This window comes from Hyperolius riggenbachi, chromosome 1, assembly GCF_040937935.1.
Source record: "Hyperolius riggenbachi isolate aHypRig1 chromosome 1, aHypRig1.pri, whole genome shotgun sequence".
In the NCBI taxonomy this organism is placed as follows: Eukaryota; Metazoa; Chordata; class Amphibia; order Anura; family Hyperoliidae; genus Hyperolius; species Hyperolius riggenbachi.
The window spans coordinates 618523790-618551612 of NC_090646.1; the positions used below are offsets into that span (position 1 = coordinate 618523790).

Genomic DNA, 27823 nt, shown 5'->3' on the forward strand with positions numbered 1-27823 from the left:
TAGGTGAACCAACTGTGGAGAATACTAAACTCAAGTGTTATTTCTTTGGTGGCAAGCCACATGGGCTTTCTGCCACGCCAATATTATTTATTTGTAACTAGTAGACCTAGGCCCGTTTAAAAACGGGCTCTAGGTCTGTGCCAGAACGCCCCCCTCCCTCCCCTCTGACCGCCACCCATGCGCGCACGCACACGCCCGCCCACCCCCTGGCCTGTCCTGCTCCCTGTCCAAAGGCTGTCCCTGCGGCACATGCGCAGTAGCGCAAACGCAGGGACACACAACACACACTGACACACGGGTTTTATTATAGAGGATATCACAGATATAACCAATGAAATAACTAGAGTCTTTAACCAGAATCTTTTTATATAAAAATGTATTCTTATAGTTGTATGATTAGAATATACAAAAATTACAGACCAGGGTAATAAACAGTATTAAAAAAACAAACAAAAAAACAAAACTAAACCATCTCACAACATAGTTAAGCACTGGTCACCTAAATACATAAAATTAAAATCCATACTCTTACCAGTCACTAGTTAGCCTGACCTCAGCCATACGATATAGGATGGTCCTATGTATGGGTCTGTACTTAAAGGAGTTATCAAGGCAAATGTAATGAAAATAAGGGCTACCCCAAGCTCCCAGCTTGTCCCTCGCCGCAGCTCTCCCCGCCTCTGCCTCCCGGTCTGCGGTGATGACGTCAGGCCGACCTGGAGGTCGGCCTGTGCTGCGCCTGTTCCAGCGGCGCTGTCAATCACCGCCACGTGGACCGGAGTGTACTGCGCAGGCGCAGAACTACTATATCCCTGATAACGCCTTTAACTTTTTGAGCCCATATTTATACAGATTTTCGCATGAATGTTTGAGATTCCTATGAGTCAAAGTGAACCCGAGGTGAAAATAAGCTGATGAGATAAACTGCTACAATTTTTTTTTTTTTTAAATATCCCATGGTTTTATTTTATATTTAAACATTTACAAAGTAGATTGAATGTTTTATTGTCTCTGCTCAATGGCAATCTATTGGGTCTCTCAGAGTTAAAATACATGAACTATTCACCTTTTTCTATCTCTCCCCTGCCCTCAGTTGTAGAGAAACTTTTATGGCTGTAATTTGCTTATCAGTGAGGTTTACTAAATTCCCTGAAGACAGAAGCTGTCACTTGCAAGCATGAAAATGAACTCTTTCAGACAGCAAAATGAAACGAGATAAAAGCCAGGTTATTAATTTTTGCACTGAACATACATGTTTATCTCATGTCACCTAACAGACATCCACACTGGAAAGACACTTTTTCCCAGTTGCAGATGAACACTAAGTACATGAACTATATAAGATGTACCAAATTGAGTACCATCCACTGTCGAACGCTTATTTAAATTCCCCCAAAAACAGTCAGACTAAGCATATGATTACATACCCACCAAAACCAGGTGGAAACCTACAGAAACACAGACACTGCAAAGCAAGAGTGCTAGCTGCTTAATCACTCAGTTAGCCCCATGTCATCATTCTCAACATTCTTACATGACACTTTTCAGCTGCACTAATTAGCGAATCACAGGATTGATTTGGGTTTACCGAAGGTGAACAATTAAATGCAGTTTGTTGTGTGTTTTGTGATACCATATGTAATATAATATGGCACAGGTTAGTAGGAATTTCAACAGGAATAGGATTGCCTTCAATACCATGGTGTTAACTTCTCAGACTTTATACTTTGAGAATGTGATGATACAATAATCACTTACATGGTTCAGCATAGTTGTAAGCTTTGAGCCGTCCTGGATATTTTTCTCCAGAATCCCCAATAATTTGACCAGTTTTTCAGAAGAAATCTGTCCCAAAAGAAAGAGAAAGTGTTACAAGAAAAGTTTACTAGAACATGGACACCACAAACGAGCTACTAGGGACTTTCTCATCACCTTATTCATAATGCCCATAGCTTTGATTTTTGCGGATTCACTGCCTAATTCATTGAGCTGATGTTTGCCTAGAAGAAGGTCTGCAGGAATCTCTTCATCATCGCCTGAAATAAGAAAGAAGTCTTATCAGATGGCAGGATAGTTAATGCACTACTGTAAGATCCTCACTAAGTTCCTCATCTGGGCTGTCCTGCAAATGCCTACCCTTTTCTGAGTGTATTAAAAAGGACATGTTGAAAGAAGGAAATACAATGTACAAACCTAACTTAACTACTTCGCCGCCCGGGTACAGTTTATCTACGCTCCTTTGGACTTCAGTTCCCCGCCCGGAGCGTAGATATACGCACCCCCCCCTACCCCCCCCCCCCCCCGCGCCGCTGTCCGCGCTCCCGCTCGCAATCAAGCCGCCGGCCGCTCACCCGGAGTTTAATGAACGGGAAAATCCATTCCCGTTCGTTGATCTAAGCCACGCAATGATCCGCTGCTTCTATGAGAAGCAGCGCGATCATTGTGACAAAAAAAACACCTCTCTCAGCCTCCTAGTACTTCCTCCAAGCGTCCGGAAGGACGCTTGGAGGTCGCATCAAACAAAAAGTTACTGTTTCCATCTTGTGGCCAAATAGTAAAACTACACCCTAAAGCATTTTTCACATACAAATAGACTACCTTTACACAAAAAATTAACTCATTACCTCCCACACGCCCCAATTTTTTTTTTGTAATTTACAATAAATTTACAATAAAAAAATACATAAATAGTTACCTTAGGGACTGGACTTTTTAAATATTTATGTCAGGAGGGTACACCACTGTTACTTTATAAACTATGGGCTTGTAAATAGTGATGGACGCAAAAATGAAAAAAATGCACCTTTATTTCCAAATAAAATATTGGCGCCAAACATTGTGATAGGGACATAATTTAAACTGTTTTATAACCGGTACAAATGGGCAAATACATTTCATGAATTTTAATTACAGTAGCATGCATTATTTAAAAACTATAATGGCGGAAAACTGAAAAATAATGTTTTTTTTCCAAATGTTTTCCTATTTTCCCATTAAAACACATTTAGAATAAAATAATTCTTGGCATAGTGTCCCACCTAAAGAAAGCCTAATTGGTGGTGAAAAAAACAAGATATAGTTCATTTTATTGTGATAAGTAATGATAAAGTTATAGGCGAATGAAATTAAGGAGCGCTGAAAGGTGAAAATTGCTCGGATGCTGAAGGGGTAAAACCCCTCAGTTGGGAAGTGGTTAAATGAATACACAAAGCAAATAAATACCATAGAGCAGACATGTGTCACATTAACTTGTTTTTGGCCACTGACACCAAAGGACCAATTTATAAAGACCAGGGCTGTGGAGTCAGAGTTGGAGTCGAGAAGTCGGAGCAATATTTGGGTAGCTAGAGTCGGCGTTGTACAAAAATGCACCAACTCAGACGCCTAATTTAAAGAGTAACTGTCAGGCTGCAGAAGCTAATTTAAACCTCTATTCTCCTGTGTTAAACAGTTTAGAAGGAAGCTCAAAAGCCATTAGTGAAGATAAACATTTCAGTTACCTTTGATGTGTGCTTATCTTAAAGTCTGTTATAGACCCATAAAGACGCAAGCCGCAGCTAAACGGCAAAGCATTCTGGGGCCCTCCCCTCGGCTGCTAATGAGACGGTACAGGAGCTTCTAATCAGTCCAGCGTGATAACACTGATAAATCTCGGGGCAGAGTACACTGCAAGAGTCAGCTATTGTTCCTAGCCACATGGCTCATTAATATTCACTGCACACCGTGTTGTTCAAGAACGAGCTTATCTGTGATCAGAAGCAGGCAGGACATGACTACACATTTGGCTTCACAAACATGGAGCCTGCCATGAGCTGTCAGGAGCATCATTCTCTGCATATACTATATACAAATTCTGTGAAATCCAAACGTGGACAGTGAAATGCATATGTAATGTAAGTACAGCCAATCTTTAGCTACTGATATATGTGTTTATTTTCTCTGAGACCCTATACCTAACAGCTCCTCTTTAAAAATATGATAAAATGTTCCACTTCTGATAATATTCATCATAAATAACTTAACAGCAGTGCTTATTCCACAATGATGGAATGATAAACCAATCAAGAAACAAACTACTTGTGCTGCCATAACAATAATATTTTTATAGCCCTTTTCTCCCTGAGGACTCTGCGCTGTGACCCTGCATTATGCAGTTTCAAAGGCTTGGGAAAAGAGGTGGGTTTTTAGCCTTTTCTTAAAGCTGTCCAGAGAAGGAGCCTCTCGTACTGATTGCGGAAGTGAGTTCCATAGAGTAGGGGCTGCATAGGAAAAGGTCCGAACGCCAAATGTTTTTAAGTGGATCGTGGGAATAACCAGATTCATCTTTTTGGCAGAGTGGAGAATGCGTGAAGGGGCATATAGCTCCAACAGATCCGCTATGCAGGGCTGTGGAGTCGCTACAAAAATATTCCGACTCCAACTCTTCAATTTATGAAACCACCGACTCCGGGTACCCAAAATGGCTCCGACGGCTCGACCCCGACTCCTTAGTCTAATACTTACCAGGGCTGTGGATTTTGTACAAAATCATCTGACTACGACTTCTCAGTTTGTGAAATCTCCGACTGACTCCGGGTACCCAAAATTTCTCTGACTCCGACTCCTTGACTCCACAGCCCTGCTGCTATGTATTTGGAATAAAGCAGCCGTATTTTTAAAATCAGATTCACATATCTGATTGACTATAGATCTAATGTGAACATCAGAATCATTTTTATTTAATAAATAATAGCTCTCCGGTAAGAAAAAAAATAGTAAAGATGGAATAGTAAAGCCTGGTACAGACCATGCAATTTTACCACTTCCATGCAGTATGAGAGTTAACCTACATAATCTGGTAATTGTATTCAAAATCAGTTAACCCTCATGCTACATAGAGGTGTTAAATTGGTCAGTAACCGGCCAATCAAAGTTGAAGGTGTGCACCACACCCCTAGCACACAGTGCGTAATGCTGCTTAACGACCAGGCAACGCCGATAGGCGGCAGCTGGTCGTTTGTGGATTTCCATGGTTTTCTGTCAGTTCACAGCAGGGGGCTCCGTGAAGTCTGCGAGCCTCCGATCGCGGCTCGCAGGCTAATTGTAAACACCCGGGGAAGAAATCGTCGGTGTTTACATTGTACGGCGCTGCTGTCGCAGCTGCGCCGTAAAGGAGATCGGCGATCCCCGGCCACTGATTGGCCGGGGATCGCCGGCATCTGATAAACCAAAGGCTACCTGAGGCGGTACAGGACGGATCGCTGTCCTGTATCGCCCATAGATAGAAGGGGAGGGAGGGAAGGAGAGGGAGGGCAGGATATAACTGCGGAGGGGGGCTTCGAGGAGCCCCCCCCCCCCGCTACACCAAAATAGCCGGCGGCGATCAGGCCCCCACGGCAGGACATCCCCCTAGTGGGGAAAAAAGGGGGGGGAGGGGAAATCTGATCGCCCTGCCTGCCACCCGATTTGTGCTGGGGGCTGAAGAGCCCACCCAGCCCAGATCATAAGAAAATCCTGCGGTCCTTAAGTGGTTAAGTAGATTCAAAAGAATATCTGCAAATCTATTTTTCACACATTGTTATAAATGTTATAAATACACCTGCAAATGTAATGGGAAGAGGTGTGAAAATCTCTCAGAAGTCACACCGACTGCAGTTTCTGAATCACCCAAATAAAAGTCTTACCGAACGTGGTAAAATCCAAGTCCTCCAAATTCTCCAAAATATTTTCTACTGCCGATGAAAACCTTTTAAAAGTTGAAGAATCCATCATTTCTGAAAGAGGAAAAGGAAAGTCAAGTTAGGAAGTGTTACATTTGATCTTGCTGCCTAGTCCAATTAAGGATTGACTTTGTACCATCAGTCTGTAATAAAAGGCATTGCTGTATGCAAAACTCTTACCCACTCTAAACAATGGAGTCAGGGATCCATTAACTGAACTGTAGCGCCCGTGAGCACTAGAGGAAGTGAAAGGAAATCCATTTTGAGAAAAATCAGGAGGCTTCCATTGCTGTCTAACCTCTGAGTATGCAGATTAGGCGTCATGACTTTCCCTGGAGTTGTGGCCTGCCTGTTTGATCATGGCATATAAAGTAATGTTTTCCAAAATAAAGACCAGCATTCACCTTTCTCCAAAACAAAGTTTTTTTTGCTTTTTTTTTAATTGATGTATATTAATCCTCCTCCTACTACTACTACTTGGAGGAGGAATATCCACCACTGCCTCCTCTTTGTAAATGGATTTTAATCATTTTTATACTAATGTTGCACCTCTATTAAAGAAAACCAGTAATGAGAAAAAACACCCCTGGGGGGTACTAACGTGGGGGAAGCCCCTAGATTCTATTGAGGCTTCCCCCGTCCTCCTCGGTCCTGCGGCAGCAGAGATAAAGCTCCCCGAACAGAGGGGATGTAAATATTTACCTACCCGGCTCCAGCGCAGGATCGGCTCTCTGCTCAGATAGGCGGAAATAGCCGATCGCTGTCGGCCCGCTCTACTGCGCAGGCGCAAGTCTCCTGCGCAGTAGAGCGGACCTGACAAAGATCGGCTATTTTCGCCTATCTCCGTGCAGAGAGCCGCAACAGCGATCCCGCTGGAGCTAGGAAAGGTAAATCAGCACTTATCGAGGGAGGATTGCTGAACACGTCAGGGGAGCCAGCGCTGGATTGCCTGCAGCTACAGGGGAGTGGGAAGCCTCATTGGGACCCTGAGGCTTCCCCCTCCCGAGGCGAGTACCCCCCAGGGGAACTTGGTTCTCTTTAAACATTTCAGTTTATAGTCTCCCCCTTCAGCTCTCCAGGTCACAGCAGAGCTGCACATCACAGGCAAGCTGCCTGCGGGAGACTCATAAAAACCCTGCAGCTGGAGTCCCCATCATTTAGTGAATTACTACAACACCACGCACACTTTTGTTGTCTAGCAAAAGTGTTCTGGATATACTATTGAGATGAAGAAGATTAATAAAAAAATTGAGCTGGCCAGAGGCTCTACCAACAATTTTAAGGGTTGAATAAGTTTTGTTCATTTACTTCTACATTGTTTTATGGTGATCTCTTTTTTTTCAGGCTTGCCAGGTAACTGTCATGATATGGTGCAGCCCCAATCCCTCCCAACAACCAGGCTGCCAGGAGCACACAGAGGGACTAGAATGATGATATCATCAGAGTATTTACAACTCTTCACAAGGTATCTGCAAGTTTCACGTGATTACACATTTTAAACAACAAAGAGTTGCTAACACAGTTTTTACTCTATTAAACATGAGGGCTTTTTACCTTCAGGTGTCAGCTTGGGCTCATATGCTTTCCGTTTCTTCTGTCGTTCTTTCTTCTTCATTCTCCGAGCCACTGAGAGTAAAATGCATAACATTAGGCTTCTGGGTTTTTTTAAATCACAGAAATCTAAAAGTATTCAGGCAGGGAATATCATCACAGACACCACTGAACAAAGTGTTGACATCAGTGAAAAAAACTTGACCACAATCATGAGTTGGGTCTCATTTTTAACAGCACTACACAAAAACCTTTTATTTTCAATTGCTGGATCAAGTAATGAAGAGTAAAAAACACAAAAAACACAAACAAAAACACACCTGCCTGAATTTTTATAGCACTCAGTGACCCTAATGTATACGTTTCAAGCCACTTTCTGTGTCATTACAGACAAAAGCTTCCCTGCTTTCCGAGGCTGGTATCAGCTGCCACGCGCACAGCCGTCCACTCCTCACCGACCGCTCAGGTCCTAGCACTCTGCCGCCACTTCCGGGTACCGCCCTACCGGTTTCGTCATTTGACTCATCAGGAGCTGCGAGGCGGCAGAGTGCGAGGACCTGAGCGGTCGGTGAGGAGTGGACGGCTGTGCGCGCGGCAGCTGATACCAGCCTCAGAAAGCAGGGAAGCCCCCAGTGGCCCACACAAACGGGGGAGAGCACGTCAAAAAACTCATGTGCTGAAAACGATTTTAAAAGTGTAAGTGCAATATTTTTTTAGTATTAAACTTTTTAAAACAGTATTACGCTATGTTGTGCCTCTTTTTGGAGGTTTGTACTTAAGTATATCTGAAGAGGAAAACACGGAGTGGGAGTGCTGGTGAATTCTATACTCATGTGCTGGAGATCCCAACAGTAACAAGAGGCAGCTTTAATCGATTGGTCAGGGGTGACCAGGGAATAACCTCAAGGCGCATATAGACCATACTGTTGGTCTTTTAAGAGGGTGAGTTGCATTCCTGTTGGGTGTGGTGGTGGTGGTGACACAACCTGAACAAGAACTGTACAGCAAGAAAGAACTAGCTTGGACATATAAGGACTGTGTTGCGCTAGGGGTCATTGATAAACTATATAATCTTTCAGCCTGCAAGGGGAGGAAGGGGGGCACACTGCCTATGGGGAAAGGGGCACACCTATGGCTGACTACCTATATTAGAGACAACTACACCTGGCCACCTATGTTAGATCACCTATGGCTGGCTACCTATACTGCAGACATCGACACCTTACCTATGGCTGGCTACCTATACTGCAGACATCTACACCTGGCTACTTATACTAGGGCACCTATGGCTGGCTACCTATACTGCCTACATCTACACCTGGGCACCTATACTGGAGCACCTATGGATGGCTACCTATACTGCAGACATCTACACCTGGCCACCTATACTGGAGCACCTATGGCTGGCTACCTATACTGCAGACATCTACACCTGGCTACCTATACTGGATATACCTCGGCTTATACTCGGGTCAATATTTTTTCCCTGTTGTTTATGGTATAAGTGGGGGGGGGGGGGGGGGGGGGATGGCGGCTTATAATCGGGCCGGCTTATACTCGAGTATATACGGTCTATATACTCATACTACATATGTACTATATATTGTGTGAAACTTTTCGCATTGTACCTGTTACTGTTTCCTACCTTCTAATAAAATTATTGAAACAAAAAGAAAAAAAGTCTTAGTGCCAGATACTAGATACTAATATACCTCAGGAAACAGTCTCAGGTCTTGGGGAGTCCAAGACTTATGCTGGGGATACACAGTACGTTTCTGTACCGTGTATCGACCAGCTTATCCGGCCAGCTGATAATATCCAGCTGGCCCGATCAAGCCGCTCGATCCGTGCGGACGAGCGGGGATGTGGCCGGGGTCGATCCGGCAGTTAATCGGCCGCCGGATCGACCCGTGTATTTTAGGCATTAGAAGGTCAGAGCTGTAGTGGCAGCACAAAGGCTACCTTCACAATATTAGGCAGGTAGTATAAAAGTTCTGGCTTATCGGTGTATATTAGCAAGAGGTTGCACCAGACATGTAAACACATAACAAAACGTCTCCTTACCTTCACTAAGGCTTGGAGGTGGAGAGTCTTCCATGTCAGAGTCGTCTGGACTGCGTTCTCTGTAGCGACTACTCCGCCTGTTGTCATTGCGCCTATGATCACCAGAGCTCCGCCTCTCGCGTTCTTCACATTTCCACTCTGAGTCAGCTTTGTCTTTTTTGTGTTTCTTCTTGGAGGCTGTTAAATGCAGAGGGGGTAAGAAACATTTCATACTACTTAATGAACACTTTCAAATTTCAATGCAGGAGTGAATAAAAATGTTACATAAAGTGAAGTAACCTTAAATAGCCAGATTTTCCAAAATAAAAATGAAACTTCTTTCACTGAAAAAGACTGATCTGTATTACATAGATTATACTTACTGTGTGCTTCTTGCTTTAATACAAGGGTGTCAAATTCAAATACAAAGTGGGCCGAATCTGAACACTGAGACGAAGTTGCAAGCCAATCTCAATGTCTAGTGCAGGCATGGGCAAACTTGGCCCTTCAGCTGTTGAGGAACTACCAAGTCCCACAATGCATTGCAGGAGTCTGACAGCCACAGTCATGACTCATAAAGGCAAATGCATTGTGGGATTTGTAGTTCCTTAACAGCTGGAGGGCCAAGTTTGCCCATGCCTGGTTTAGTGGCTACCCTCCCTCCCCTATTCAGTTCCCTGGTGTCTTGTGGCCCCCCTCAGTCCCCTATACAGCTCCCTGGTGTCTAGGGGTCCTCCCTCGCTCCCTTATACAGTTCCCTGTTGTCTAGTGCTCCCCCCCCCCCCCCCTCTCATTTGGCTTCTCTGGTGATCTAAGGCTTCACCTCCAATTTAACTTCCCTCGTGGTTTAGAGTTTGTTAAACAATGCAAATTCATACATTTCTAGATGAGTAACCTGTGCATCAGACATGTAAAGTTCATGTTGTGTGAGCTACCTATGCGAGGCACCAGATTGCCCTACATTGCCAATAATGGTGTGTTTTTTCAGTGAATGGGGCCGTGGTACACAGAGGCAGTTTTGACTGGCCAAGAAACATCAAGCATGTGTATAAGGATTTCTCCTTGAAACAGTTGTATTTTGCCTTTCCAAACCCTTCCATTATAAAATAACACACTTGGCTTAGATTGGATTTGAACACTCACGCTCGAAGTCTTCTTCGCTGTCATTGTCCTCTTCTGAGCTTATTTCTGCATATTTAGGCTTCTCGTTAACAGTGCTGCGTTTGCGTTTGTTCATTTTCACACGCTCACAGAGTGGCATCGATGACTCAATTTCTGCCACCAGTTCAGGAGGAAGTTCCTTAAGGACAGACTGGTCGATGCCCCCTACACAATGAGAACATGGCAGTAATTACACCGGGGTTAACACAAGATGATTTTGTTATACATAAAGGCCACAGGGGAAAACCAATAATATCTCCTGGAAAGGGTAAATCACTTTTTACAAAAACTACCGCAATAAAACTCTGCTTATGGTCACTGCAAGAAGGAAGGAAAAAGCTTCAAGTCAGATGCCTGTCACAAGACAAATATCATTAAACAATTATTCTAGGTTTTCTTGGAAACACCCTGAAAGCTTGCAGAAAAGGTTAAAAGTTACAGAAAAAGGCAGCTTGCTCATTAAGACCAATATAAGTATCAATGGACTAAATACCAGCACTACAAATTCAAAAGCTTCAGCTCATTACCAAAATGTTCTCCCTGCAGTCAGGTAAAAAAATGAAAACAATTTACAAAGAATCTGAAAAAAAATGTCTCGTTTACTGAAGAGTTTAAAGCAGGGCTGTGGAGTCGGTCCAAAAATCCACCGACTCCGACTCCTCAGCTTAGGATTCCACCGACTCCGACTCCGACTCCACGACTCCGACTCCTCTAATTTGCATATTACAATTTTGTTGATTAAAAGTATGTAACATGAAATTCGTCTCTTAACTGCCAACGCTTAGGAATTTTACAAGACAACTGAAGTGAGAAGGATATGTAGACTACTATATTTATTCCCTTTAGACTAAAACTAGTCCTTGGTAAGAGTACTTGTAAAAGGTACAAACCGGAACAAAGAACATCTATCAGGCCCTAGGCAATGTAAGTGTGTGTGCATGTAAGAATGATGTGCAGGTACTCTGCAGGGGAATGAGGAGATTGTAAACAGACAACACCTCTGTGTTCAATGTGCACAGCATTCTCAGTGGATTCCCTGCAGCTCTGTGGGGAGTGCATATGTAGAGTATAGTACTACTGTGTAACAAAGTAAACCTGAGACAGATGAAATTAAAGTTTTATACATACCTGGGGCTTCCTCCAGCCGCCTTCAGGATAATCAGTCCCTCGTTGTCCTCCTCCACCACCTGGATCTTCTGCTATGAGTCCAGGTACTTGAGCCAGTCAGGCGTAGTGCGCATGAACACACTCCGCCGCCAGGAGCATACTACACCTGTGCAGCACTATTGCGCAGGTGCAGAATGTTCCTGGCTGTGGGAGCGGCATGCGGCCGGACAGCGCTGACTGGCTGAATTACCAGGACTCATAGCAGAAGATCCGGGTGGTGGAGGACAGCGAGGGACTGATTAGCCTGAAGGGGGCTGGAGGAAGCTCCAGGTATGTATAAAACTTTACTTTTCATCCGTCTCAGTTACCCGTTAATTTGTAGTCACCAAACCAAATTTTAATAACATATCAAATTATTTGATTTCATCAGCAAAGGGAGTGCATACATTTGCATAAATCAGCATCAATGCAGAATTATTTCCATCTCGTTGACCATCTGTATTAGTGACACAGCTACACATCAGGCTTTATTCTTACAGCATAGATGTTATTTAGTATATATGTTACGGCCAGAACCCGAAGTTTGGCCACTTCTAGTTCTGGCCGGCCACTTCGGGTTCTGGCCGGCCAATGTGCGAAGTGGCCGCTGCGCTGCGGCCAATGTGAGGAATGGAATGAATCCTGTAACATTCATGTATATTCTGGCCCCAGCGCAGCGGCCAAACCTATCGCAACTTAGTTATTTTAATGAAATTAAGCCGGCGGCTTTTTCTCTGCCTCTTTCTCTCTCCTCCCCCCCGCCTCTCTCTCCTTCTCTTATTATTGGCAGCACTACGTGTCCCCCTCCAGAGTCGTTCGTCGCACCAGGGAAGCCTGCCGTTCCTGCAGAGCGGGGTGCTGGCAGAAGCGATGTCTGCAGCCTCCCCGCTCTGCTCTCCCTGGCGCGACGAACGACTCTGAAGGGGGGACACGTAGTGCTGCCCATAATAAGAGAAGGAGAGAGAGGCGGGGAGAGGAAGGAGAGAGAGAGAGGCAGAGAAAAAGCCGGCGGCTTCATCTGTTTCATTGCCGCCGGCTTAATTTTATTAAAATAACTAAGTTGCGATACGTTTGGCCGCTGCGCTGCGGTCAGAATATACATGAATGTTACAGGATTCATTCCATTCCTCACATTGGCCGCAGCGCAGCGGCCACTTCGCGCATTGGCCGGCCAGAACCCGAAGTGGCCGGCCAGAACTAGAAGTGGCCAAACTTCGGGTTCTGGCCGTAACATATATAAGAGATTCCTGTGTACACATCATATATACAGTCACAATCAGATATGTATATCTGACCTTAAAAATACGGGGACTGCTTTATTGAAGCAGCACAAGTAACTCATTTTGATTGGTTTATTTCATTTTTGTGGACTAAGCACAGCTATTACTGTATATATACTGTATATATACATTATTTTTAATGACTATTATCTGAGAAATAGAACATTTTATCATATTTTCTATTTTAATTACAGTTACAAATTCATTAGGAGTCGGAGTCGGAGCATTTTTTCCCGACTCCGACTCCAGGCACCCAAAATTGCCCGACTCCACGACTCCGACTCCACAGCCCTGGTTTAAAGAACTACAGCAGAAATATAAACTTCAAACTATGCGCAGATGCTGGTCTGAACTCGGCCGCGGCAAACAGAAAAGACCAACATGACCAAGAATAGTGAACAATCCCTGACAGCCGAGCACCACATGATCGCATTCCCCTCACCGCTAGATACCATAAATTGACAGTAGTGATCTAAGCCAAACATGGTGACCAGGGCCCATATGCAATTAAAGGACAACTGAAGTGAAAAGTATATGGAGGCGGCCATATTTATCTCCCATTAAACAATACCAGTTGCCTGGCAGCTGTAGTTGTGTCTGAATCACATCGGAAACAAGCATGCAGCTAATCTAGACAGATCTGACAATAATGTCAGAAACACCTGCTGCATCCTTGTTCAGGGTCTGTGGCTAGAAGTGTTAGAGACAGGAGGATCAGCAGTTCTGCCAGGCAACTGCTATTATGTAAAAGAAAGTAAATATGGCAGCCTCTATATCCCTCTCGTTACAGTTGTCCTTTAACTTTTTCTCCTGAGTTTTCTCCTAAGTGATATTTTCAAAAATGCCTTTTAAATCACCAGCAAGCAAGAAAATACTTAAAAAAAGAGTTTTGATAGTACTTTCCGCCCTACTTTTTGGTACTTTCTCAATTACAGAGTGCTGAAAGGTTATTCTAAATACAGGATGAAAAATTATCTCCTAGGTGAAAACTCAGGAGAAAAAAAAATAATTGCATGTGGGCCCAGGTGTTTGAGACAAACAGCAAAGTCCTTCACTATTTCCTATGGAGAACAATCAAAAGGGTCTCTTAGCAGCCCTTCAGTAACCACTAACAACTCTCACAGATGTCAAAGTGATATTACTCCTATAAAGGTGGCCATACACTGGTCGGTTTGCCATCAGATCGACCAACAGACAGATCCCTCTCTGATCGAATCTGATCAGAGAGGGATCGTATGGCCACCTTTACTGCAAACAGATTGTGAACCGATTTAAGCCTGAAACCGTTCACAATCGGTGGTGGTGGTGCTGCTGCCGCTCCCCCCCCCCCCTTCCCCCGCATACATTACCTGCTCCGCCGGCGCGAGTCCCGCTGTCACCGCTGTCTTCTCCGCTCTGGTCTCCGGCATGCTTCACTTCTTCCTGCCCGGCAGGAAATTTAAACAGTAGAGCGCCCTCTTCTGTTTAAACTTCCTGCCGGGCAGGATGAAATGAATCATGCCGGAGACCAGACCAGACCAGAGCGGAGAAGACAGCAGTGACAGCGGGGACTCGCGCCGGCTGGAGCAGGTAATGTATTGCCGCAGTATTGCGTCGGTCGTCGGGCATTCGAACGCCGCTATCGACGCACTCCCGACCCGAGAAAAATCTTCCACACAGATGGATCGACGGGAACGATGGATTTCGGACGGAAATCCTTCGTTCTGTCATCGGTGTGCGCACAGCCGTTTCGATCACTGTGATCGAAACGGCTGTATATCAGCGGGAAAATCGTTAGGTGTATGGGCCTCTTAACAGCCACATCATTGCTTGTTAACGCTCCATGGATTTTAAACTGCACACACCTACAAATGTTATTCTATGATACTTTTCAGTTTATAAACAGATAATAGTTCTGATTTATTTTGAAAGCAATTCACAGTATAATTTCATTAAAATCCATTATAGACAACCTATTTTTTTCCCCACATGTACAAAGTTTTGTCAAACAGCTGTCCGAACACAAACAAAAATGAAACTGGTAAACCTTCTTGAATTCTCTGGGCTTCTATGACTAGGGTTTTCCCAAGAACCTCAATTATTTACAGGAACAAGCTGCTGCCTTAAGGCCAGCTTCCACTAGGGTTTTTTGTGAATAACTTCACACACACAAATCCAGAATCGCAGCCTAATGAAAATCAATAGGCTGCTTCCACATTTGCGTCAGAAAAACAAAAACTAAAAACCTGAAGCATTGCTTCAGAGTTCAGGGCAACACATCCAAATCCCATAGCCACGCACGGCACAGCTACAGGGATTGGAACAGGGCTGTGGAGTCTGAGCAATTTTGGGTACCCAAAGTCGGAGTCGGTGATTTCATCAACTGAGGAGTCGTAATATTTTTGTACCGACTCCACTGCCCTGGATTCTAATGCATATTCGTGATGCACAAAGTGCCGGTGTCCATCTCGGAAATGGTCACCTGGCACTGGTGGAAACCTGGCCTGAAGGAGCACTCAAAGTATCCTTTGACCAGGAGTTTGGAAAGGAACAATTGTGCTGCACACCTTTTAAAATCTGAGTAAAAGCATAGGCACATTTGGTTCAGCCAAGAGGAACGTATAGTCCTATGGAGAGGGGTGGAGAAAGAGATAGAAAGCACCTGGCCTTTTTCATCAGAAGAAATAGAAAGGATGGTAAGGCATTCTTACAGTCAGGGCTGTGGAGTCGGAGCAATTTTTGGGTACCTGGAGTCAGAAACTGAGGAGTCAGATGATTTTTGTACCCATTCCACAGCCCTGCTTACTGATGCCAAATTTTCAAAAATAGCTTTCTTACTTGTTGGGCCATCCCTCCATTCCTGGGGTGTCTCTTATTTGCTATGTATATAGAGAGAGCTTTTTTGGTCCGCTCCATTCCTGGGGTGTCTCTTCTGTGCCATGTTTGGGCCAGAGCTTCATGGTCCCCTCCATTCCTGGAGTGTCTCTTATTTGCCATGCATAACACTTCTGAACAGCTGAGCATACCGAGCTGCTGTGGCATCTCTCACTTCCCTCTTTTCCAACTCACCCAAAACTGCTTGGTAAACAGACTTCAGGGGTGGTTACATAAATAAGACGTGAATGCCAGTCTCTTGGTAATTTGTGACATGTTTATCTACTGAAACAGTTTTTTTTGGGAAGCTAAGGCAAGTACTCAGTGTATTAATATTGGCAATCATAAGGCCAGGAAGTGTGACAATATCGCACCAATGGAACACAAAGAGCAGAACGTCTAGTTGCCTTCTTTGAGCTGGAGGGCAAGTAAATACATTTACAGAATCTCCAAATTCTCAAATCTTCAAATTCTACAAATAGCAAAACACTAGCGCTGCGTGGGTGATTTTACCGCGATTAGTGTGATAAGCAGGGCTGTGGAGTAGGAGTTGGAGTCGGGGAAATTTTGGGCACCCGGAGTCGGAGTCGTTGATTTCATAAACTGAGTCGTCTGAGTCGGATGATTTTTTTATACAAAATCCACAGCCCTGTATTAGACTAAGGAGTCGGAGTCGAAGCTATTTTGGGTACCCGGAGTCGGAGTTGGAGGCGGAGTCGTGGTTTCATAAACTGAGGAGTCTGAGTTGGACTCTGAAGATTTTTGTACCGACTCCACAGCCCTGGTGATAAGATCACTCAAGATTTTTGCAATTCAAAGCAATCGTGATCAGCACTTTAAGCACTGTATCATGAGTTCTCCAAAATCACAGCAAAATGCTGAAGGGAACGCATTTTGCAATTGCCACTAATAACGAAACACCCGCAATCAAGGCAGTGAGTTCACTGCCATAAGGTTGCTTCGGCGATTAGCGGGAATCTAATGAGAACATGCCCCAAGTGAGAACGGGCCCTTACAATGACTCGTTCACCCTTTTTACTACCCACTGCAGCAACAGGTGATTTTTGTATTGCACAGAAGGGAAGCACTGCTGCAGCTCCATATGTGCCATTGTGTGTCCGTCACTGTGAATACTGCAGCTAGCACTACACTCCCTTCTCCCTTATGTCCCTTGATTGACAACAAAACCTGTATTTTTTGGACACAAGGGGACTTTTTTTTTTAATTAAAAAAAACAAACATTTATTCATGCAACTAACGTCTATGGACTCTGCTGACAGCATTGAATTTTTACACTTTAGGTCTGCTTTCAGTAATATTATTTCTGTAGCCCCTCAGAAAACTGTTGCAGGAAACAATGACGGCCACTAGAGGGAGACAATATAAATCTAAATATCCTATATACAATCATAACAAAGTCCTCATTCCCACTCCGGCGCTTTCAGCTTGCGTTTCATGCTTTGCTGATCATTTGTGATCAGCAAAATGCTGCTGCACAAGTAATCCTACGACATTACTCACACTGTGGCGATTGTGGCATGTTTGCGATTTCCACCAATCCCAAACGTGCTACATACAGCTTTTTCCCGGCAATTGCAGCAATATTCTCATTCACTAGAATGAGAATCACAAAGCACAATCAGTGAAAAATCATGGAAAATGGCAAGGCAAAATCACGATTTCCGGTTCCTAGTTTACACTGGGCTTAAGAGAATCCTAATAAACTGCTGCAGCACTGTGTTGTCATGCATATTAAAACATTTGCAAAAGTAATTTTTGCCTTCTCACTGTCAATACAGTAACCTATAGCAGCATGATGCATATCTGATAACTTAAAAGTTATTCCAACTAGAAATAAGGAAACCAATACAGGGGTTAAAAATGTAATGTGGAATTTCCCTAGCTAGGAGTCTGTTGCCCTGACAGCAGTCAAGATGAAAAACTAATATGTTAAAGAGAAACCATGACCAAGAATTGAACTTCATCCCAATCAGTAGCTGATACCCCCTTTTTTTTTCATGAGAAATCTATTCCTTTTCACAAACGGATCATCAGGGGGTGCTGTATGACTGATATTGTGATGAAACCCTTCCCACAAGAAACTCTGAGGACCGTGGTCCTGGCAGTTTCCTGTCTGTGAACCTTGTTGCATTGTGGGAAATAGCTGTTTACAGCTGTTTCTAACTGCCAAAAAAGCAAGCAGCAGCTACATCACCTGCCAACAGTAAAAATTTAACCATGTGATAAATGTCAGAATGTAAATCAGGGATTTAAAAGATTTTAAAAAGGGCAAACACTGTCTAAATCATTTATACAGTACATAATTATTGTAAAAATGAAGCACTTTATTACATTATTTTCTCTGGAGTGCCTCTTTAAGTGCAAGCCGTAACTTTAACATTAACTGACTACATGGCTGGCAAAGGCGCTGGGTAATTTGAGTATGGGGCGAAGCTGAGGCTGCACCCAAGGACACTTCCCTGCGGCAGCCAGGCTCGGAGATCGCACAGCACTATCCTTACTCGGCTGGTGGCATGAAGGGTGTTGTGCCAGTGCCAGGCGCATTCTTTACATGGATCGCAGCCCCTCCTCCAAATTACCAAGAGCCACGCGATGCCTCTGGCAATTGCTCTTTTATAAACAGAGCCTTAAAATACCGATAACATGCAAGCTCCATGGCTGTAGGACACTGCAATAAGTTCACATCATTCAGTTTGGAGGTTGGGAAAGATGGCAGAAAAAAAGCTAATCAGACTGTGCATGGTTGTTTTGGGTGGCAGATTAAAAACAATCATATAAACGTGCTGCTCTGCTCTCTGTTGAGCTGCCTGTACCATTCTATGGAGGTCGGAAGGGGCAGGATGAGCAGGACACACCCCACTATAGGGACAGCAGTCAGAACATTAGACAACTTATCAGCTGAAAAGGCAGCCAATGTTGGGGGAAAGCGGAGGTTGAGACAATCATGTTTTGTGTGATAAAAGCTGTGCAAAGTTTCAAGTCCGGGTTAAGAAAATAATGAGAAGAGTAACGTACTTTTCTACTACAACTGTTGCAATGGACAATGAAATTGCAAAGGGCTGCAATTATCCTGCAATGGTGCGGTCAGAGTTAGTGGTGTGGCAGATTCCGGCAGAAGGTTGCGCACTATGCTGTGTGCTTTCTAGACAGCGGGAAAATACAAAATTGCAGTGAAGCAAACGTCTACGTACTGCATGCCTCACACCTCCCATTAAACTCCTGGTTTTCAGAATATGCAATTCAACATGCAAATATGAAAGTACTCTTAGGGTTAAATACCAGTTTTGTGGTAAAGGTTATCGATTCTGCTCAAGCCTTTGGATGTAGGATGGTAAAAATGTCAATTCCATTTCATTATACGGTACATCCAGTTGCACATTCCAGAAAGAATACAGGACATCCGAGGTAAGAAGAATATGGAGGCTGCCATATTTACAGTGGCTTGCAGAAGTATTCGGACCCCTTGAAGTTTTCCACATTTTGTCACATTACTGCCACAAACATGAATCAATTTTACTGGAATTTCACGTGAAAGACCAAAACAAAGTGGTGTACACGTGAGAAGTGAAACGAAAATCATACAGGATTCCAAACATTTTTTTACAAATAAATAACTGCAAAGTGGGGTGTGCATAATTATTCAGCCCCCTTTCATCTGAGTGCAGTAAGTTGCCCATAGACATTGCCTGATGAGTGCTAATGGCTAAATAGAGTGCACCTGTGTGTAATCTAATGTCAGTACAAATACAGCTGCTCTGTGAGGGCCTCAGAGGTTGTCTAAGAGAATATTGGGAGCAACAACACCGTGAAGTCCAAAGAACACACCACACAGGTCAGGGATAAAGTTATTGAGAAATTTAAAGCAGACTTAGGCTCCAAAAAGATTTCCAAAGCCTTGAACATCCCACGGAGCACTGTTCAAGCAATCATCATGAAATGGAAGGAGTATGGCACAACTGTAAACCTACCAAGACAAGGCCATCCACCTAAACTCACAGGCCGAACAACGAGAGCGCTGATCAGAAATGCAGTCAAGAGGCCCATAGTGACTCTGGACGAGCTGCAGAGATCTACAGCTCAGGTGGGGGAATCTGTCCATAGGACAACTATTAGTCGTGCACTGCACAAAGTTGGCCTTTATGCAAGAGTGGCAAGAAGAAAGGCATTGTTAACAGAAAAGCAAAAGAAGTCCCGTTTGCAGTTTGCCACAAGCCATGTGGGGGACACAGCAAACGTGTGGAAGAAGGTGCTCTGGTCAGATGAGACCAAAATGGAACTTTTTGGCCAAAATGCAAAACGCTATGTGTGGCAGAAAACTAACACTGCACATCACTCTGAACACACCATCCCCACTGTCAAATATGGTGGTGGCAGCATCATGCTCGGGGTGTGCTTCTCTTCAGCAGGGACAGGGAAGCTGGTCAGAGTTGATGGTAAGATGGATGGAGCCAAATACAGGGCAATCTTGGAAGGAAACCTCTTGGAGTCTGCAAAAGACTTGAGACTGGGGCGGAGGTTCACCTTCCAGCAGGACAATGACCCTAAACATAAAGCCAGGGCAACAATAGAATGGTTCAAAAACAAAACATGGGATCCATGTGTTAGAATGGCCCAGTCAAAGTCCAGATCTAAACCCAATCGAGAATCTGTAGCAAAATCTGAAAACTGCTGTTCACAAACGCTGTCCATCTAATCTGACTGAGCTGGAGCTGTTTTGCAAAGAAGAATGGGCAAGGAGTTCAGTCTCTAGATGTGCAAAGCTGGTAGAGACATGCTCTAAAAGACTAGCAGCTGTAATTGCAGCAAAAAGGTGGTTCTACAAAGTATTGACTCAGGGGGCTGAATAATTACGCACACCCCACTTTGCAGTTAATGATTTGTAAAAAATGTTTGGAATGATGTGATTTTCAATCCACTTCTCACATGTACACCACTTTGTATTGGTCTTTCACGTGGAATTCCAATACAATTGATTCATGTTTGTGGCAGTAATGTGACAAAATGTGGAAAACTTCAAGGGGGTCGAATACTTTTGCAAACCACTGTATATCCTGGTAAATAATACCAGTTGCCTGGCATCATACTGATCCTTTTAGCTTTAGTACTGTCTGAATCACACAGTTGAAACAAGCATGCAGCCCATTTAGTCAGATTTCAGTCAGAGCACCTGATCTGCATGCTTGTTCAGGGTCTATGGATTAAAATATTAGATGTAGATCATCGGGGCAGCCAGGAAATCTGCACTGTTTAAAAGGAAATAAATGTCAGCCTCCATATCCCTCTTACTTAAAGAGACTCCGTAACAAAAATTGCATCCTGTTTTTTATCATCCTACAAGTTCCAAAAGCTATTCTAATGTGCTCTGGCTTACTGCAGCATGTTCTACTATCACCATCTCTGTAATAAATCAACTTATCTCTCTCTTGTCAGACTTGTCAGCCTGTGTCTGGAAGGCTGCCAAGTTCTTCAGTGTTGTGGTTCTGTGATGCATCTCCCCCCTCCAGGCCCCTCTCTGCACACTGCCTGTGTATTATTTAGATTAGTGCAGCTTCTCTCTGCTCTATTATCTTTTATAAGCTGGATAAATCCTCCTCTGAGCTGGCTGGGCTTTCACATACTGAGGAATTACATACAGGCAGAGCTGTCTGCACTCTGCAGGAAGAAACAGCCTGACACTTCAGTGGAAGATAGCTGCAGGGGGAAAGAAACACACAAATGATCTCTTGAGATTAAAAAGGAAGGCTGTATACAGCCTGCTTGTGTATGGATGTATTTTCTATGTGTGGACATACTGTACATCAACCTACTTCCTGTTTTGGTGGCCATTTTGTTTGTTTATAAACAAACTTTTTAAAACTGTTTTTAACCACTTTTAATGCGGCGAGGAGCGGCGAAATTGTGTCAGAGGGTAATAGGAGATGTCCCCTAACGCACTGGTATGTTTACTTTTGTGCGATTTTAACAATACAGATTCTCTTTAAGGTGTGCTTTAAATTCTGCATCTTTAAAGAAAGGGATCTGTACTCTCTGGATTACAGCCTGCCTAGAAATATCTACCTTGCAAAAGGTGTAATTAGAGCAAGAGATTTTGTTTAAGCTCAACACACCATGCAATTTTGGTTGTACAGATTTACCAAATCTATGTAGTATAAGTGCCAACTGATTGAAAACACCATGAATGATTGATTGGATAAGCTTTTAAAGAGAATCTGTACTCTAATTTTTTTTACAATAAAAAGCATACCATTCTATTCATTATGTTCTCCTGGGTCCCTCTGTGCTGTTTCTGCCACTCCCTGCTGCAATCCTGGCTTGTAATTGCCAGTTTTAGGCAGTGTTTACAAACAAAAGACATGGCTGCTAACAGCATGTGATAGGCTGAGAGTAGCTCAGTGTGTGTCATACAGAGCTTGTAGGGGGCCTGGAAAGGGTGTGTATAGCTTCTATCCTATCAGAGCTGCACATTCCAGCCAGAGTCCGACAAAGCCATCAGAGGAAAGAAGATTACATTATATAACAGAGATAACACAGCCACTGTGCAACTAGGAAAGGCTGCAGTAAGACAGACCACATTAGACCAGGTATAGGAACTTATAGGATAGAAGAAATAAGGCTGCAAATTTTGTTACAGAGTCGCTTTAAGCCCAATCTACACGATAAGATTCTTTGTGCAATTCGATTACGATCAGATTAAATCAGACATGTCCGATCGCGATTCGATTCAATTCGATTTGTCATTGCAAAACAATGGCAAATCGAATCGAATCCCGATCGGACATGTCGGATTTAATCGGATCGCAAATAAAATCGTGATTGAATCGCACAAAGAATCGTATCGTGTAGATGGGGCTTTATACTACATGAAAGTGGTAAGATTGAACAACCAAGATTGTATGGTGTGTGTTGAGCCTTACTCTATTTCAACATTCAACCGAATCCAACAATTTACAGCAAGCCTTGACAACCTAATCTGACAGCATCTCTTAAAGCAAACCTGTAGCAAAAAAAAAAAAAGCTTATGATACAATGTATTGTATGTGTAGTACAGATAAGGAATAGAACATGAGTTGCACAGATATGAGTCTCATAATATTATATATATATATATATATATATATATATATATATATATATATATATATATATATATATATATCTCATTGCATTATTCTGTCATATTTGCAGTTTACAAACCACACTCTGTATTTTAAACTACGAAACAGAGCAGAGCCGATGACCTTTGAACTTCTCTGAAGTAACACCTTATCTCAACCTGTCTCTCACTATTTCTTTGATGTATAAGTGCTTCAGAAAACAGGACTGTCTTCTCAGAGAAGCTCTTCTGCATGGATAACCACTGAAGTTTCTTAACTCTTCCTGTACTGGAAAACAATACGAGACTCTTCTTTGCTACTAATGTTCTATTTCTTAGCTGTACTACACACACAAGTCATTATCTCAGAAGTTTATTTTCACTTCAGATTTTACACTTTGCTTTAGTTGAGGCCTGCTGGGGAACAATCTAATTTGGAAAGTTTAGTTTCACACAAGGCTGGGGTATGGCATCAACACGCAAAAACATTTGTATGAACAAAACATGAAAGAAAATCTCCACAACGGAGACACAGAGCGCAACCTGACAGAAGTCAACCACTTCAAGATCTCCATTTCAACTTTGTCTGGATTGGCAAAAACTACCCAACTACATAAACAGAATTCGACAGAGGCTAAATATACAGAGTGAGTAAGTGTCTTAATTTTGAAACTAAACAAAGATACCTATATACGATTAAGATCACATCTAAGGATCAAACGCAATCCTTAGATGGACAATGCAGAGAACAAGTGCTCTACAGACATGTAGCTTGGGTATACCCAAGAAGCATGTGCTGTTTCTATGGTGATGGTAGGAGACAATAGCATGGCGTGCAATGAAGCAACTTCCAGGGGGCAGGGTGAGGATTGGAGATATGCCTTTGTTGGTCTCCCTTATGCTGGGTACACACTATGAGATTTTATGGTCGATTTACTGTCAGATCGATTATTTCCAACATGTCCGATTTGCTTTCCGATCGATTTCTGAGCATTTTCCGATCGATTTCCTAGTAAGGTTAACAGAAAATGCTCGGAAATCGATCAAAAAGCAAATCGGACATGTTGGAAATAATCGATCTGACAGTAAATCGACCAGAAAATCTCATAGTGTGTACCCAGCATTAGAAACCCAGCGTGCCAGACCTCTAAGAGGCCTTGTGGGACCCTTGCATACACACTAGAATCTTGGCAGAGATGGTCCAGAACACCTGCCACCACCAAGTTCAGTCTTAAGTTACTCAGGAGTTAGGCCCGGCTCTAGGTACAGATCTAAGTACACCATCAGACAGCTTAGAATATTGGGTGTCCAAATGTTACCTCTGTGTGTGCAGGCATAAAGTTTTCAAATTCTTGTCACTAAGGAGCTGATTTACAAAGACTGGTACAAAGAAAAGCAGAGCAGAGGTGGAGCAGTTCTGACCAATCACCTGGCAAACAAAAAATATTCTAATTGGCTAGCTCTCAGCAGCTGTGTTGCTTTTGCTCCAGTTTATTTACACCTGGCTTGATAAATCAGGTCCTGGGTGAGTGAAAACCAGGTAAAGCCAACAACACTAATATATAAGCTTCACATTTTCGAGAACGCCATATACATCGGACATTTAACAATACAATCAAAGGCCCAGTGCACACCAAAATCCTCTAGCAGATCCGAAAAACGCTAGAGGTTTTTGGCGCAGATTTCAGAGCGATTCTAGGCATGTTTAGAGAGGTTTTCTAAACATGCCTAGCGTTTTTTGGAGCGTTTTTGTGTATCAGATTTCATTTATTGTTACAGTAAAGCTGTTACGGGAAACAGCTACTGTAACAAAAACGTCTGGAAAACAGCTCTGATCTGGCGTTTTTCAGAGCGGTTTTCCACTTTCCTATACTTTAACATTGAGGCAGAAGCGCCTCAGAAATCTAAAAAATGCTGCAGCCCCGGAGTTTGCGTTTACTTTCATTTCCCCCTGCAAGCGTTTTAAACAGGGCTGTGGAGTCGGTCCAAAAATCCACCGACTCCGACTCCTCAGTTTAGGATTCGACCGACTCAGACTCCTCTAATTTGCATATTACAATTTTGTTGATTAAAAGTATGTAACATGAAATTAGTCTCTTAACTGCCAACGCTTAGGAATTTTACAAGACAACTGAAGTGAGAAGGATATGGAGACTACTATATTTATTCCCTTTAGACTAAAACTAGTCCTTGGTAAAAGTACTTGTAAAAGGTAGGCAGCACGGTGGTGTAGTGGTTAGCTCTCTCGCCTTGCAGCGCTGGGTCCCTGGTTCGAATCCCAGCCAGGGCACTATCTGCAAAGAGTTTGTATGTTCTCTCCGTGTCTGCGTGGGTTTCCTCCGGGCACTCCGGTTTCCTCCCACATTCCAAAAACATACGGATAAGTTAATTGGCTCCCCATAAAAAAAAAAAAATTGGCCCTAGACTACAGTACTTACACTACATAATATAGACATATGGCAATGGTAGGGATTAGATTGTGAGCTCCTTTGAGGGACAGTTAGTGACAAGATATATATATATATATATATATATATATATATATATATATATATATATATATATACTGTACATCGCTGCGTAATATGTCGGCGCTATATAAATACTAAATAATAATAATAATAATAAGGTACAAACCGGAACAAAGAACATCTATCAGGCCCTAGGCAAAGTAATGGTGGCCATACATGGTACAATTTTTCAATTAGATAATTTAGTTCGATTATTCCATTAGATCGAATATAAAGATTTTTCCAGCATGTTCGATCATTTTTCCAGAAAAAACGGGATAATCGTTCTAATTTCTTGATCGAAAAAAAAAAAAATATTTTCAACTTTTATTCAATTCGATCATTTAGATCGAATAAACGGGAAAATCGAACGTTTTTATTGTACCGTGTATGGCCACCATAACTGTGGGTACATGTAAGAATGATGTGCAGGTACTCTGCAGGGAAATGAGGAGATTCTTCCTCTATTACACATTCTTCATGCACAATCTGAACAAGGTTTATGGGTGACAGACACCACCTCTGTGTTCAATGTGCACAGCATTCTCAGTGGATTCCCTGCAGCTATGTGGAGAGTGCATATGTAGAGTATAGTACTACTGTGTAACAAAGTAAACCTGAGACAGATGAAATTAAAGCTTTATACATACCTGGGGCTTCCTCCAGCCGCCTTCAGGATAATCAGTCCCTCGTTGTCCTCCTCCACCACCTGGATCTTCTGCTATGAGTCCAGGTACTTGAGCCAGTCGGGCGTAGTGCGCATGCACACACTCCGCCGCCAGGAGCATACTACACCTGTGCAGCACTATTGCGCAGGTGCAGAATGTTCCTGGCTGTGGGAGCAGCATGCGGCTGGACAGCGCTGACTGGCTGAATTACCAGGACTCATATCAGAAGATCCGGGTGGTGGAGGACAGCGAGGGACTGATTAGCCTGAAGGGGGCTGGAGGAAGCCCCAGGTATGTATAAAACTTTACTTTTCATCCGTCTCAGGTACCCTTTAATCACCCAACCAAATTTTAACAACCTATCAAATTATTTGATTTCATCAGCAAAGGGAGTGCATACATTTGCATAAATCAGCATCAGTGCAGAATTATTTCCATCTCAGTGACCATCTCTATTAGTGACACAGCTACACATCAGGCTTTATTCTTACAGCATAGATGTTATTTAGTATATATAAGAGATTCCTGTGTACACATCATATATACAGTCACAATCAGATATGTATATCTGACCTTAAAAATACAGGGACTGCTTTATTGAAGCAGCACAAGTAACTAATTTTGATTGGTTTATTTCATTTTTGTGGACTAAGCACAGCTATTACTATATATATACTGTATATATACATTATTTTTAACCACTTCAGCCTACAGCTTCGAAAATCTTATGCATCCGAGCAATGTTCACCTCCCATTCATTCGCTAATAACTTTATCGCTACTTATCAAAATTAATTGATCTATATCTCGTTTTTTCCGCCACTAATTAGGCTTTCTTTAGGTAGTACATTTTGCTAAGAGCCACTTTACTGTAAATACATTTTAACAGGAAGATTAAGATAGAAATGGAAAAAAATCATTATTTCTCAGTTTTTGGCCATTATAGTTTAAAATTAATACATGCTACAGTAATTAAAACCCATGCATTTTATGTGCCCATTTGTCCCGCTTATTACACCATTTAAATTACATCCCTATCACAATTTATGGCGCCGATATTTTATTTAGAAATAAAGGTGCATTTTTTCAATTTGCGTCCATCACTATTTACAAGCTTATAATTTTAAAAAATTTAATAAGATACTCTCTTGACATGCATATTTAAAAAGTTCAGACCCTTAGGTAACTATTTATGTAGTTTTTTTTTCTTTAATTGTAATTTTTTTTATTTTTTTTAATACAAAAATGTATTTGGGTAATTTTAGTTTGGGAGGTAAATAGCCAATTTTAGATGTAATATAATGTATTTTTTTATTCAATACAGGTATGTGGGTGCAGTTTACTATTTGGCCACAAGATGGCCACATTCAAAAAATTCCTAGATTCGAACGATGTCGCATCTAGGAACTAAAAAGAAGAGAAGAAGTTTCCTGGGGGCAGAAATACCACGCTCTCTGATGAGAAAGCGTCGGTATTTCTGCCGGGGACTTAGATCGGTGAATGGGAATTATATTCCCATTCACTGATCGGGGGGGGGGGGGGGGGGGCAGCGGGAGGCAGCGGGCGCGCGCCAGATCGCGCGCACCACACGGCTGCAGCACCACTGCCTATCTGGACGGATATATGCGTCCAGATATGGCGAAGTGGTTAATGACTATTATCTGAGAAATAGAACATTTTATCATATTTTCTATTTTAATTACAGTTACAAATTCATTAGGAGTCGGAGTCTGTGCATTTTTTCCCGACTGTGACTGCAGGCACCCAAAATTTCCCGACTCCACGACTCCGACTCCACA

At 42.8% G+C, this 27823-nt stretch overlaps 1 protein-coding gene across 8 annotated transcripts in view; it reads right to left on the reverse strand.

The window, feature by feature from the left end:
- NIPBL (NIPBL cohesin loading factor) overlaps window positions 1-27823 on the reverse strand; it is a 205443-nt gene that overhangs the window by 58644 nt on the left and 118976 nt on the right. For all 8 annotated transcript variants that reach the window (XM_068250774.1, XM_068250739.1, XM_068250720.1 and 5 more), the window contains 6 exons: window positions 10437-10619; window positions 9315-9491; window positions 7254-7325; window positions 5664-5753; window positions 1933-2036; window positions 1759-1845 (listed from right to left, as the gene is read on the reverse strand). In XM_068250774.1, the coding sequence (XP_068106875.1) occupies window positions 1759-1845; window positions 1933-2036; window positions 5664-5753; window positions 7254-7325; window positions 9315-9491; window positions 10437-10619 (713 nt within the window). The remainder of the gene's footprint in view (window positions 1-1758; window positions 1846-1932; window positions 2037-5663; window positions 5754-7253; window positions 7326-9314; window positions 9492-10436; window positions 10620-27823) is intronic.